The sequence below is a fragment of the Chlorocebus sabaeus genome, chromosome 1 (genome assembly GCF_047675955.1).
Source record: "Chlorocebus sabaeus isolate Y175 chromosome 1, mChlSab1.0.hap1, whole genome shotgun sequence".
Taxonomy (NCBI): Eukaryota; Metazoa; Chordata; class Mammalia; order Primates; family Cercopithecidae; genus Chlorocebus; species Chlorocebus sabaeus.
Window position 1 is genome coordinate 8,373,622 of NC_132904.1, and position 12,892 is coordinate 8,386,513.

The 12,892-nt window shown below is 58.3% G+C and overlaps 2 protein-coding genes across 8 annotated transcripts; one reads left to right on the plus strand and one right to left on the minus strand.

The window, feature by feature from the left end:
• Positions 1 to 319: 319 nt before the first annotated feature.
• Positions 320 to 6,296, minus strand: MUS81 (MUS81 structure-specific endonuclease subunit). Of its 4 annotated transcripts, none has more exons than XM_037999058.2 (16): positions 5,843 to 6,296; positions 5,629 to 5,758; positions 5,291 to 5,376; positions 4,681 to 4,779; positions 4,460 to 4,528; positions 4,210 to 4,295; positions 3,540 to 3,680; positions 3,246 to 3,338; positions 3,027 to 3,148; positions 2,848 to 2,945; positions 2,141 to 2,257; positions 1,943 to 2,038; positions 1,613 to 1,741; positions 1,435 to 1,538; positions 865 to 948; positions 320 to 773 (listed from the first exon to the last, which is right to left on the minus strand). In XM_037999058.2, the coding sequence occupies exons 1-16, from the start codon at positions 5,975 to 5,977 to the stop codon at positions 707 to 709; spliced, it is 1,656 nt and encodes a 551-aa protein (XP_037854986.1). In that variant the 5' UTR covers positions 5,978 to 6,296; the 3' UTR covers positions 320 to 706. The 4 variants fall into 4 exon arrangements, with proteins under 4 accessions (XP_037854986.1, XP_037854985.1, XP_072870667.1 ...); XM_037999057.2 differs by having other exon boundaries at positions 865 to 993; positions 5,843 to 6,280; XM_073014566.1 differs by lacking the exon at positions 3,540 to 3,680 and having other exon boundaries at positions 5,843 to 6,280.
• A 928-nt stretch (positions 6,297 to 7,224) lies between these two features.
• CFL1 (cofilin 1) lies at positions 7,225 to 11,910 on the plus strand. Of its 4 annotated transcripts, none has more exons than XM_037999062.2 (4): positions 7,225 to 7,511; positions 10,491 to 10,798; positions 11,003 to 11,079; positions 11,280 to 11,910. In XM_037999062.2, the coding sequence occupies exons 1-4, from the start codon at positions 7,500 to 7,502 to the stop codon at positions 11,390 to 11,392; spliced, it is 510 nt and encodes a 169-aa protein (XP_037854990.1). In that variant the 5' UTR covers positions 7,225 to 7,499; the 3' UTR covers positions 11,393 to 11,910. The 4 variants fall into 4 exon arrangements, with proteins under 4 accessions (XP_037854990.1, XP_037854991.1, XP_037854989.1 ...); XM_037999063.2 differs by lacking the exon at positions 7,225 to 7,511 and adding an exon at positions 8,494 to 8,638; XM_037999061.2 differs by lacking the exon at positions 7,225 to 7,511 and adding an exon at positions 8,771 to 9,100.
• The last annotated feature ends 982 nt before the right edge of the window (positions 11,911 to 12,892 follow it).

Genomic DNA, 12,892 nt, shown 5'->3' on the forward strand with positions numbered 1-12,892 from the left:
GGGGGGCAGGCCAAGTTCACCTAAATGGGGGTCTCTATATGCTCAGGCCCAGAGGGCCCCATTGACAGGAGCTGGGAGCTCTGTACCATGAGCTGCAGCCACCCTGAGAGGAGAGGAGGTAACGAGGAGGGTGGACTCCAGGCCCTGGCCCAGAGATGTGGACTTGGCTGGCTTGCAGGGGTCCTAAGAAACTCTACTCCGGAGAGCGTTAGGAGGCTCTGGGTTCCAGTCCTAACTCTGCCTCAAACTGTACATTTGGATAAGCCCTAGTAGTTCCCTGGGCCTGTTTTTCTATAAAAAGAGGCAACTGGACTGTTAGTGGTTTTCAAGCTTTTCTTTTAGGAAGTTTTATTTATTTTTATTATTTGTATTTTCCCAATGAGCCCTCTGCACTCCTAAGGAAGTTTTATTGGATGAGGACCAACTGATGACATAAAATCGATTCAAAGCTGCAGTGCCCCACTGACTCCATCTCCCTGACCAGGCAATCCCAGGTCCTAAGCAGCTTTGTTTAAAAACCACTGGTCCAGACAGTATCCCTGGTTCCTGCGTATTTCACGAGGTCCCCAGGGCCAGGCATCTTCTACCTAACACATATGGCTGCAAACACTTAGATTCTAATTTTACTCCAAAAGATGCTGTTAAAAGGCTGGCTAGCCTGCGTGGGGGTACAGATGGGGGTTGGAGGCTGTTTCACAGCATAAGCTCAGGTCAGGGGGCTGTAGCTGCAGTAGAGCTGGGATAAGGTCCTGCTCAGAGCAGGCCCCAGATTCCTGCAGGAAGAGAGGCAGCGAGGGTCACACCCTGGGCCTAGGGCAGCCCCAGTCCCCACCACTCCCTCCAGGTTCCGTCTCTTGCCCTCACCTCTGTAGACGACCACACTTGATGGTGCTTAGCAGTGTCTCTTGTTCCTTGGGGGTGGCACAGGCATCATAGGCGGCCAGGAGGCTGGGGGACAGGGGCTTGAGTTTCTGAGGCTGACAGTGGTCCACTCTAGGCCAGCACCATGAGGAGCCAGGCAGAGGGGTCAGCATGGGATAAAAGAGTTGGGACACTGCCCCACTTCCTGAGCCTGGCACTCAAGGCCCCAGGCCAGCCTGGCTGTCCTCCCTCCCTGTGGGAACCCTGGGGCAAAACCAGCAAAGGCTCCAAACCATCACCTCACTCCCCTTAATGGCCCAGCCCCCTTCTCCAAGAAGCCTCTTCGCCACCACGTGGGACATCTCCCTCCCTCCTGTGGCCTCCAATGCCTGGGACACTGTGTGGGTCTGCTGGCTTCCTCCCCGCTTGACCTCCACGAGCACCCTGGGATCTGTCCATCTCTGGTCTGCACAGCCCACACAAGGCCAAGCTCCTCCACGAAGCATGGATTAAGGTGAATTCCATGCACGGAGGGCAGGGGCTGAGGACACCTAAGGGCCCTCTAGGGCCTACCTGGCAGGGGTGCTGTATCGATCCACCAGGGCTGCTGCTTTCTCCCCACTCACTCCGCGCACCTGCATCAGCTGCCGGGCAAACACTTCTCGAACTGACTGGGCCTGGGTTTGGGGAAGGGCTGGATCAGTGGGGGTCTGGGCCAGGCCACGTCCGAGAAACTGGGCAGAGACAGTACCTTATTTTTGATGGCTCCTGCGTTGAAGTCACTGAAGGTGAGGAGTGAGCAGAGAGGGTTTGGAGAGGGCATGGCCCCTGATTCAGGGTTCCCAGGGGTTCCCCAGGGGCGGCTGCGTAGGGTGTGGCCCTGAGGGAAGAAGGGACTGAGGCCAGGCTGGAGCTCGAAGGGACAACTCCAGCCAGCCCCTGCCCAGTCCTCAGCCTCGGGGGGCCAGCCTGAGAAATGAGGATCTCACCCACCTTGCTTCTTTTGGGGATGCACAGGGCCCAGGCAAGGTGAATTCCTTGTGGGCTGTGTCCCGACACTGGGACAGGGGCCTCTGCTCACCTGGTAGAGTCTCTGCAAGCCCCGCGTCAAGAGGGCCAGATAGGCAGCTGACTCCTTAATGTCTGCTGTGCGCTTCACAAAAAAGCCATCAATGACCTGGGGAAAAGGACCCAAGAGAGGGAAGGTGGTTCCTGGCCCAGACCATGAACCACGGACCACAGTGGCCCCTGCCTGCCTGGCCCTGCCCTCCCCACTCACCTGAGTGTTAGTGACAGCCTGCAGCAGCGTACTCTCAGGAAGGCTGAGATTGTGGACCGAGCCATGCTCTTCCACCAGGTATACCCGGCGCTCCAGGCCACAGCGCTTCAGGCGGAACTGGGGAAGTGGACAGAGTGGGCAGGGAGGGTCAGGCTGGATGACCACATGCCTGGGCGTCCATGATGTCACACTCAAAATGGTGCTATGACCCTGTTCCCACCAGTTAGCCTCTGCATCCTCCCTAGCCTCTCCACCTGCCTCAGAGGGGCCTCCACAGCTTTGCTCATGCTGACACTCTTGTCTAGAAAGCCCTTCCTCCATCTCTCAACGTCCTTCAAGCCTCCCCTGGGCCGGTACATGGCCTCTGTGACTAGGGGGTCCACCCAGCAGCAAGTACCAAGGTACAGCTTCTGTATTTCCAATTCTGGAGGTTTAAGCCTTGTTTATCCAAGACTGCAGGGGCTCGGTACCCAAGAGGTCTTTAATATGCTCCTGAGCTCAGCCCAAAAATGCAGGTACCTGGCTTCCTACTGTGCGCCTGGACAGGCCTGTGGGGGTCTGATCCTGGAGCAACCACAGGGTGGATGTGGCTGGATTCCAAAGGGCTCTGCCTCAAGGAGGCTGCCAGAAGTGCCCCTGGATTGCTCTGGGCTGAAAAGGGCGGCCTCAGAGCAGTCAGGGAAGCCTGGCAAAGCCAGCAAAATTACCTTCTGCTCCCGGAAGCGGCCGTCAATGATGCTGCTGCAAAGGTCATCCAGCCGCTTGCGCTCTACAATGTGGTCCAGTACCAACTCCCCAGGGCTCGCTGCTGACAAGCCGGCCATTAGCTTGTGATCCCCACCCACCAGGCCCTGCCCCTGGCGCCAGCCTGCCCACGGCCCTTCACCTGGGTCTCTAGGATTGGTTTCCTGTGCCACCCATACAAAATCCCCAACGTGCAGCTTGCGCACTGTGTGGGTCACGTGCAGCCGCTGTAGTTCTCGGAGCAGCTCTGGCCTGTGCCCGCCCCTGGAGTGGCAAGGAGGGAATCCTAGATCAGGGCAGGGCAGTGCCTACCCCCCAGCCTCCCCCGATCGTCTACCTCATTTCTCCCCACCTCACTCACCCCCGGGTCTCGCCAATGTCCACACACAACAGCACCCTGTACTCTCCAGGCCTCAGCTCCAGTGGTGGCTGCTGGACGCCTGCTTCACTGGCACTAAGTGGGGGGTATCGATATGTGAGACCAGAACCCCTTGTGCTAGGGCAGTTGCCCCACACCCATACCACCTGACACCCACCACCCACCTGCAGTAGGGAAGCAGCCACAGCTCAGCTACAGGTGATGGATAGAGGTGGGGTTTTGGCCTCATTTCCCATCCCCTCCCTGTTTTCCCCCCTCCTCCGCCCTCCTTCTCACAGCTCTGCTGAAGCTGCTCCTGGCACTGCTGTCTCCTCCCCAGGGGGCTCCTTAGGCCCGATGCCCACATTCAGCAAGCTCAGGCCTTCTGACTCGGCTAACTTCTGGGCCAGCTCCAGGCCCTCTGGGGTCAATGAGTACCTGGGAGGCAGAGGGGAAAAATACAGCTCTCCCTTCTTCACTCATTCCTGGCAGGCTCTCCTGCCTGCCCCCAGCTGGGCTGGCCTCACCGCCCCCTTGGCGCCCTGCACAAATGACCCCAGTGGCTCCTGCTGCTCCTGGTCTTCTTGGCTCTTAGAGCAGTTCCTTGGACCTGCTCAGCTCCATTCTCAGGTCTGCAAGAAGTGTGTCTCAGACAATTTCCTTCCTTCTATCTTCACTAATGCTGTTTTCTCCTCCTCGAAATACTTATCCTGAATCTCTACCTGCCAAATCCTAAAACGTGTCAAATGCTATCTCCTCTGAAAAGTCTTTCTACTCCTCCAATAACCACGGCACCTTCCCACCCCCGTGCCTGCGGTTTCACACCCTCCAGGTACTCCAACAGTGGGGGCTCCTGAGGAAAGGCCCCCAACCTCAACAGCATCAGCTCTGGGAGTTGTTGAGTGACTCTAAGGCCCCACTAAGAAGTTCACGTGTGCTTTCCTGTATCTCCTGCAGTTGGCCCCACCTGGCTGGCTGGTGTGTCCTGAGGACCAGGTTCCTGTGGAGGAGAGAGCGGAGGGCTGGCCAGGGTCGAGCACTCCCAGGGGCTACCTGTGGATCAGAAAAGAGACCATCAGAGAGCACCTGGTACCACCACAAGTCCATGTTCCCTGTGTCCCCAGCCACGGGCCACACAGGGGCCCACTGCAAGAAAAGGCAGTCTTTGGTGGGCTCCAGAGCCACTTGGGCCTGTCTTCTCCAATCCCTGTGCTCACCCTGGGGGCCTTCTGAGCACACCTCTGCAGCAGCTCCTCCTTGGTTAAGAAGTGGTAGCCATTAGGATTCTGAAACCAAGGTAGAAGAGACAGGGTAGGCTCAGTGCCAGCGACCCTCCTCATCCCGCTCAGGTGGCTGGGATAATCTTTGCCTGCCTTGCCAGGGCTAGGCACCTCTGGGAACCTCCCACCCCACTGCCATGGTTCCGCCCAGTGCTCACCAGGTGCTCTCGGTAGAGCATCAGCAGTATCACTCGGGCTCCTGAGTGCCGAGCTGGCCAGTAGTTGCCAGAGCCTCCCGCTTTGGACTGGGCAGGAACCTGAAAGGTACAGAGGAGCTCTGAACGTGAACGCCAGCCAGTCATCTTCGAATAAGTCCCCAACAGGCTTTGTGGCCCTGGGTAAGTCACTCAGTTATCTCTCAGTTTCCTTCTCTGTAAAACGGGCCAGGTGATGGGATGGCCCACTGCAAATGTGGGATGAGACAGCAGGCAGTTTCCGGGCAGCGGGTGGGGGTGTCTGCCCAGCCTGGCCTCAGTTCTACCACGCGCTGCAGAACAGGTGTGATTAGACAGGGAAACTCAATAATGGTGACCCTGTAACTAACTGAGCTGGGCTCCCTAAGTAGCTTGATCATGGAATTCTCTCGTTGGCTGTTACCAATATTCCTATTCACAGATTAAAATACTAAGTCAAAAAGAGGGTAAGTCATTTGCTCAAGGCCAGGAATCACTGGTGAGATTTGGACTCAGGCTTGCCAAATCCCCCAAGCCAGAAAATCATACTCCCGCACTCCCACTTTGCCTTCCGCTCCCCTAGCCCCTTCCTCACTGGCATGGAAGAGTCCTGGACTTCCGCAGGTCGCCCCTGCGGGGCTGGACTGTTCTCTCCAGACGGCGAGCCCGGGGCATGGTCACCTGCGGGAGCAGAAGAGAGTTAACTCCACACTCCACGGAATCCGGCAGCTGCGAAGGTCTGGGATGCACCCTGCTCAGATGATAAGTGAAACTGGTGAGGGAGGCTCAGGGAGCGCCAGCCACTAGCCCGAGGCCGAACGGCAACTTGGACAGGAGTGGGGAGCTTAAAGCCAAGGGCCTCCAGGTGAGTACAGACTGTAAGCTGTACCTGGGGGAGGCAGGGGATCACCGACCCTTTTCCCAGACGCTCACCGCCCGATGTTCGGTGCCGCTGCAGCCGCTCGTCCAGCATCCGGCAGAGCCCGTCTCCGAAGTGCTGTAGGATCTTAGCTTCCTTCCCGCTGCGCAGAGGCAGTGGGTACCGTCGGAGGGACCGCAGCGCCTGGCCGGGCAGGGGTAGGGTACCTGGTCAGGGCAGGCCCGACCTGGCCAGCAGCTTTTCCCATCGGGCCACGCCAGGACCCACCTTCTGAAACACGAAGCGTGTGCGGCGCCCGCTGCGGGTCGCCTCGTCCCGCCACTCGGTCAGCCAGCGAACGAAGAGCGGATTGGGACAGGCAGGCAGCGGGCGCTTCCGGCCCAGGCGGACCGGGGCCGCCATGAACCCGAGGGCGGGTCCTCCGGCGCCCCACGCCCGCGGGACTGGGACGCCGCCAGTTCTGGAATGGGGATTCGAACACCTGGTCCGGGGCGGGGCAGGGGAAGAGGGAGGCCGAGGGCAGGACCGCTGAGATCACGGGGCCCCAAACACACGCGGCACTAACGAGAGGAGAGCCTGCCGCACTCCCGCCCCTGCGCTTCTCTAAGTGGTTGGTGAGGGGCGCTGTCTCTGAACGATCCTTCCCCGCGGCCCCACTCCAGCCAGCCTTTGGGACGTGCCCAATCCCAGCCCCCGGAGCCTGGACCGGCTCCTTCCTGTCACCCCAGATTCGAGAGCGGGGTCATCTTTGTGTAGGCGAGAGGAAGGCGGACAGCGCCCCCTGTGACGGGGAGGACTGGCTGGGCGGCGCTAAACGGACTAACCTGAACTTGGCCGCTCTAAGTCTCTTAAGATTGCCAGTTTCAGCCTCAAGCTTGAAGGAGGCTGGAGATGGAGACTGGTCTTGAAAAGAGTCCAGGAGAGGCGAGGGCTGGGAGACAAACGGGTGCAAACGTATTGGTGGGAAGGACACCCAGAAATGGGTGCTGGGGATGAGGACACAAAGGTAAGGCAGGAGGAGCTGCAGGATCCTTGGAGGAAATGGTCATCCTCATCCCCGGGATACAGGGCAAAGAGTGTATGGTGGAAAGGAAGTCGGGGACGTGCAGAGAAGGCCTAAAATAGGACTCCGAAGGTCGGGGGTCAGAGGCCTAGAGGAAGGAGGACTGTAAGTAAGAGGTGCTTGGGCACCCCGGCAGTTGGGGAGGCCTGAGATGGGCACGTGGTTGGGTTCCGGGGCGGAGGAGCAGGCTGCGTGTTAAGAAGCCCAGACACAGGTAAAGGGGAGAACAGTTCGTCATTTTTGTGGCTAATCGGAAGTGGGAGACCCCCAGGGAGGCTGAAGATGGAAACCCTACAAAGGGTTTCAACCTGAGAAGCCTCAAGGACACGTATAATTGAGTTGGACACAGGCCACCCGCCAGGGTTCGAAGCAGCACCCGGCATCTAGCTGCTATACCGGAAGTCGCGAGACGCAGGTCTCCAGGCTGTGAGGAAGGGAGAGGTGGGCGCCGGAGCTCCAGGCCCGCCCCTCAGGACTGTGCCTAGCCCACGGCGCAGTAGCCCCACCCGGGCTAAATTGGACCAATGGGCTCCGGCTCCCGCCTCCTGCCCGCCGCGGCCTTATAAGGAGCCTGAAACCGGCGGTCGGGCCGACCCCGCCTCCTCGAGTCTCATGTCCTAATAAGGACATCTAGGGCATCCCGCGGCTGGGGGCGGGCGGGAGCGCGTCTCCAGGGTAATTGCGAAGCCCCCTCCCTCTCCCCGTTGCTCTTGGAAACTCTAAGGCTCGGAAAAGGGGGCGCTAGCCTCTTCATGCAGGGCCGCTCGCGGGAGGCGGGGGTCAAGCTGCTGTCTCCACCTGGAGCGCCGGGAGCCCAGGCGGGGGCGGTGCAGTGGAACGTCCCCGACTACAACCCCCGGCATGCTCTGCAAGGTACTCCACTCCCTGGCATCGCTCTCCGTTTACACCCTTAATTCCGTTTATAGGATTAAAGTCCCCAGTTCCCTTTCTGGGGTTGCCTCTGGCTTGTTTGCGACCCAGTCTTCTCTTCCTGCAGAGTGTGAGGCTGTGGTCACTGTTCTAGGACAACAAAATCATCCCGGAGTCCCCCGCTCGTTTTTTTTTTTTTTTAAGGCATATACTACCATAGATCTTGTCTCAGTTTTTCAGGTGTTAGAATAACCACGTACCTGGCTATTAACTCGAGAGCTGGGTGCAAGTCCGGCTTAATATCTATTTTTTCTCAGTGGCACGTAAAAGGCACATAAAGAAGCTTTGAATTGAATGCATAAAGCCTCGTCTTTACCCTTTATCGCCTCATGACTTTGCCAAACATCTTTAAACAAGAACAAAGCTCTCAGAGATTTGCTTGTACCTTTCCCCTGTGCCTTTTCCTCCTATTCTTATTTTACTGACGTTGCACATGGCCTTTTTTTTCAGGAGACGAGTGGCTTTGCACATGTGGAGTACTAGTGTTATCCGACCGATGACGCCTTCATACTTGTGATTTTCTTTGCTTTAGGTCGGGATTCCAGGCTAATCAATAGTTGCTTCGATTCAGAAAAGCAAAACCCTAACCTCACTCAAGAATTTCAGGCCAACGGATCCAGATAATACCAGATGGGTCTTAAGAAAGCCGTTTTGCTGCGGAATAAACAGCCGCTTAGTCGGGGATCGTTTTCGGGTCATTTTACTGAGCGCCACCTCGCCGGGTTCAGAGCGGTTCCTGGGAAATTGGACCAATGGGCTCGCGCTGCGCGGTGCGGTGCCGCCCGGAGCCCGGGCCTACATTTCCCCGCATGCACTGCAGCTCCCGGCTGGCCGGCGGGAAGACTCCGTTACCCAGCGAGCGAGCGAGGCGGCGGCGCAGGGCCCGCGGACTCCATTTCCCGTCGGCCCGCGGAGGGAGCGCCGGAAGCCCGCCCCGCCCCTCATTGTGCGGCTCCTACTAAACGGAAGGGGCCGGGAGAGGCCGCGTTCAGTCGGGTCCCGGCAGCGTCTGCAGCGCTCTTGTCTACTGCGGCTCTCGGTGCCCGTTCCTTTTCGTTTCCGGAAACATGGTGAGCGGCAAGCCACGACGCCCGAGGGAGGCGGCTGCGGGTCGGTCGCCAGCGCGCGGGAGGCGATGGGGGAGCGATGTCCGCAACCCCTCCCCCAGCGCCCCGGGCGGGATGAGGGTCTCGCACGGAGGGGCGGGCGGTGCCGGAATGCGCGTGCGCGCCCGTGGGCGCCGGGGAGGGCCGTTCTGGACGTCGCTCGCGCGCCCCCTGGGCTCCCCTCCCCCACCCGCTGGTGCGCCCGCGCGGAAACCGGCCGTGGGGGGAGGGGTCCGGGGCGCGCGCTGGCGCGCCCCTCGCGGAACGACCGGCGTCGTGCGTTTCTTAGGGGCGCGCTCTCGACTGCAGCACGCGGCGTCCAAACCCGGCCCGGGGGCGGCGAGGGAAAAGCGCGCGAGAGGTCTCGGCGCGCGCGCCCCACCCAAGGCTGTTCCTGTCTGCGCGTCACCCTCCCTCGGCAGCCGGGTCCGTCTCGGGAGCAGGTGGCAGGGATGCCTGCGCCCGGGAGGGGCGGGCGCTGGCGCGGCGAGGGGGGATGCTGGGAAGACGGGGTCCCGGTTGGGGCGTGGGTGCCTGCGATTAGGGCTTTGCACCGCAAGGCTTGGAGGGGGCATCGCAGAGACCGCGGCGCCTTCGGGAGCACATCTAACGAGCTGCGTTCTCACCCGTGCATTGGGCGAGGGCTGGAACGGCGCTGTCTTTCGGCGCGTGCGCGCACGCTCAGGCCCGGCCGCGGCTGCCAAAGCCCTGGGCCAGCCGGACCTTCCCGGATGGGCCTGAGGGTGGAGCCGAGTTTAGGGAAGTGACCCAGTCGGGCACCGCCCGGAAACCACCCCGCCCCCTGTATACGGCCCGAGGGCTGAGAAAACCGAAGGTTATGTAGCGTGCCCAGGCTCCTGCCTGCAGCAGATAGGTCTGATACATCCGTTGTTTTAAGGTGATTCCACAGGGTTAGGAACCTGGAGATGCTGCTGCCTCTCAGTTACGCCGTTCTCTATTGGGGAGGGGGGCCGGACCTAGCCGATCTCCTTTCCCCGCCTACTCCGGAAGCTACCGAGTCACGTGGCCGGCTTCCTCTGCAGTTCCGGGGAGTTTGGGGGACCAGATTTACCGTGGATTGCCCCCCCTCTCCTGGCTCGGGCACTGCCAAGCACGACGCGGAGTAGGAGTTTAAAGATCTCGAGGCTTCTGGGCACTTGAGTTTGGCATGTTAGTTTTTACCAACGACTTGTGGGGTCTAGCACTATTCCCGGAAGAAGGGAGTTGTCGGGCAGGGTCCTTATTCGGGGTTGTGATTCTTGTTTTGGTTGCGAAAGACCCTAGGAGGGAACAGGGGTCGTTTGTGTAGTAACACTGCATCAAGCAGTTCTGGTGGGTTTGTTGTAACTGTTACTGTCCTTGGGGTCCCATCTAGCATTGTGGGGTTTTGGCTCTTTCTGAAGAGGAGTCTTGAGTCAGGTGTTTGGGTCCTCCATATCTGAAGTTGTAAGTCACCAGTTTTATCCAAAGGCTGAGAGCAAATACGGTGAGTAGCAAGTGAGTCAATAGCCGGTGGATCTTTTAATTCTGGGTTCACATTTTGGTCAAGGCTCTGCTTTTCACGAGTTTTCCATTTCTGTCCTGTAAAATGAGGGAAGGGGTTGGTTGTTGAACTAGGTGATCAGAGGCCATGGCTGCCATTCTGAGGTTGTGTCCCATCTGGTTCTTTGACAGTGGCTTGGGTGGAAAAACTAGTGACTTGCCTTGGGAAGGGCACTAGTGACCACTCAAGACGCGGACTGGGATCTTCTGAGAAAACAAGGGGCAGTTCCCTAGGGTCCTTTTCTTGATGAGGTGTACGTGGCGTGTCTCCCAGGCCTCCGGTGTGGCTGTCTCTGATGGTGTCATCAAGGTGTTCAACGACATGAAGGTGCGTAAGTCTTCAACGCCAGAGGAGGTGAAGAAGCGCAAGAAGGCCGTGCTCTTCTGCCTGAGTGAGGACAAGAAGAACATCATCCTGGAGGAGGGCAAGGAGATCTTGGTGGGCGATGTGGGCCAGACTGTCGACGACCCCTATGCCACCTTTGTCAAGATGCTGCCAGACAAGGACTGCCGCTACGCCCTCTATGACGCAACCTATGAGACCAAGGAGAGCAAGAAGGAGGACCTGGTGTTTATCTTCTGGTGAGCTCATTCTGGCACCACTTCTTGTCACCTATCCTCTTTCTCATGATGGGAACTTCTGTGGATCCTGGTCGACCCAGAGGTGTGGGTTTGGATGGGGAGGGGGTTGTAACAAAAGACTCCTCACTGCCAGCCCAAGGGTTTCTCAAAGTCACCTATGGCTTTGCTGTTGCTGCGAGTTGCCTGACTCATGTTTCTGTTCAGGGCTCCTGAGTGTGCGCCCCTTAAGAGCAAAATGATCTATGCCAGTTCCAAGGATGCCATCAAGAAGAAGCTGACAGGTAAGGGCCAGCATTGGTGCTGAGTGCCTTTCTGCTGTGACCTTGGCTGCAGGGTAGGGTGAATAGCACCCAGAGGGGGTCCGCCCCCTTCACTGCCTGCTTGTTCCTTCCATCTGCTTTGATTGGCTCCTTCCCAGCCACAGAAACTACCCCCACCCCAGTGCTTACTGCTCACAGATGCTCCCCTTTCTTCCGTACAGGGATCAAGCATGAATTGCAAGCAAACTGCTACGAGGAAGTCAAGGACCGCTGCACCCTGGCAGAGAAGTTGGGGGGCAGTGCTGTCATCTCCCTGGAGGGCAAGCCTTTGTGAGCCCCTTCTGGCCCCCTGCCTGGAGCATCTGGCAGCCCCACACCTGCCCTCGGGGGTTGCAGGCTGCCCCCTTCCTGCCAGACCGGAGGGGCTGGGGGGATCCCAGCAGGGGGAGGGCAATCCCTTCACCCCAGTTGCCAAACAGACCCCCCACCCCCTGGATTTTCCTTCTCCCTCCATCCCTGACGGTTCTGGCTTTCCCAAACTGCTTTTGATCTTCTGATTCCTCTTGGGTTGAAGCAGACCAAGTTCCCCCCAGGTACCCCAGTTGTGGGGGAGCCTGTATTTTTTTTAACAACATCCCCATTCCCCACCTGGTCCTCCCCCTTCCCATGCTGCCAACTTCTAACCGCAATAGTGACTCTGTGCTTGTCTGTTTAGTTCTGTGTATAAATGGAATGTTGTGGAGATGACCCCTCCCTGTGCCGGCTGGTTCCTCTCCCTTTTCCCCTGGTCACTGCTACTCATGGAAGCAGGACCAGTAAGGGACCTTCGATTAAAAAAGACAATAATAAAAAGGCTCATTAATGGGATGTGTGTTTCAAGGTTGGGGCCCAGGAGACTTTGGGGGGTGGTGCACTGGGAGAATGGTGCTCTCTCTCTTCTCTGTACCCCATACCCAACCAGTCCCTGCACACCCTTATCTGGCTCCAGTGATTGGCTGAGACACCTTTCTGATGGTCACCATTATTCTGTTGGTGGGGCTGTGATTGACACTGGACTGGCTGTTTAAGGAGTGGTGCTGGCCACAGGGGTGTTCCAGCGGAAGTGGTTTATGCCTGAACTGGGTGCTCTGTAGCCTTGCCTGGATGGGCAGTGAGGTCCATCTGATAGTCTTTTCTGTCCCTGCCTAGCTGTGGGCTGATAGGCAAGTCACAGGTAGCTTAAAGGGTCGGTTTGGTTTGCTGTCTTCCCTGCATGGCTGACTCAGGTTTATGAGGGTCAGGTTCAGTGGTTGCTGTGAGTCAGCCCAAGTTGAGCCTTTGACCTCCTCTAGATGTGTCTGGAGTCCTTTCAGGGTGGGGCCAGCCAGGTGGAGCCCAGGACTTCAGACCCAGGTGTCTTGAGCACCGCCTCCCTATGTTTAACCGAAAGGGTGTTGCCGGTACCCTGAGCCTTTTGCCAGCATTGCTATGGGTTGTTTCCAGCCTGTACTTTGGGCTTTCACTTGCCCAGCAGGCAAAGACATCCAAGAAATCTGGCCCTAGGGTGAGGTGAATTGGGAGTGGTAATGGGGCATCTATATCTCCTCCCTAATTAACTGAGCCGAGAAGGGAAGAGGCCTCCTGGTGTTACAGTTGGCTCCTTAACTGAGGAGCTTGTGAGTGGTTCTGGGAGGAAGGGCTAGATCCCTTTTCTGGTTGGGAAATAACGTGTGGAGAACTTGCGATTCATTCTTGTGCTAGGGTTTATGGGGGTGGGGGCAAACCTGGAAGACTATTCTGGGGTTCCTAGGTCCCAACTTCTGGGTGTCGCACCTTCCCACAGGAGCTTGCTGTC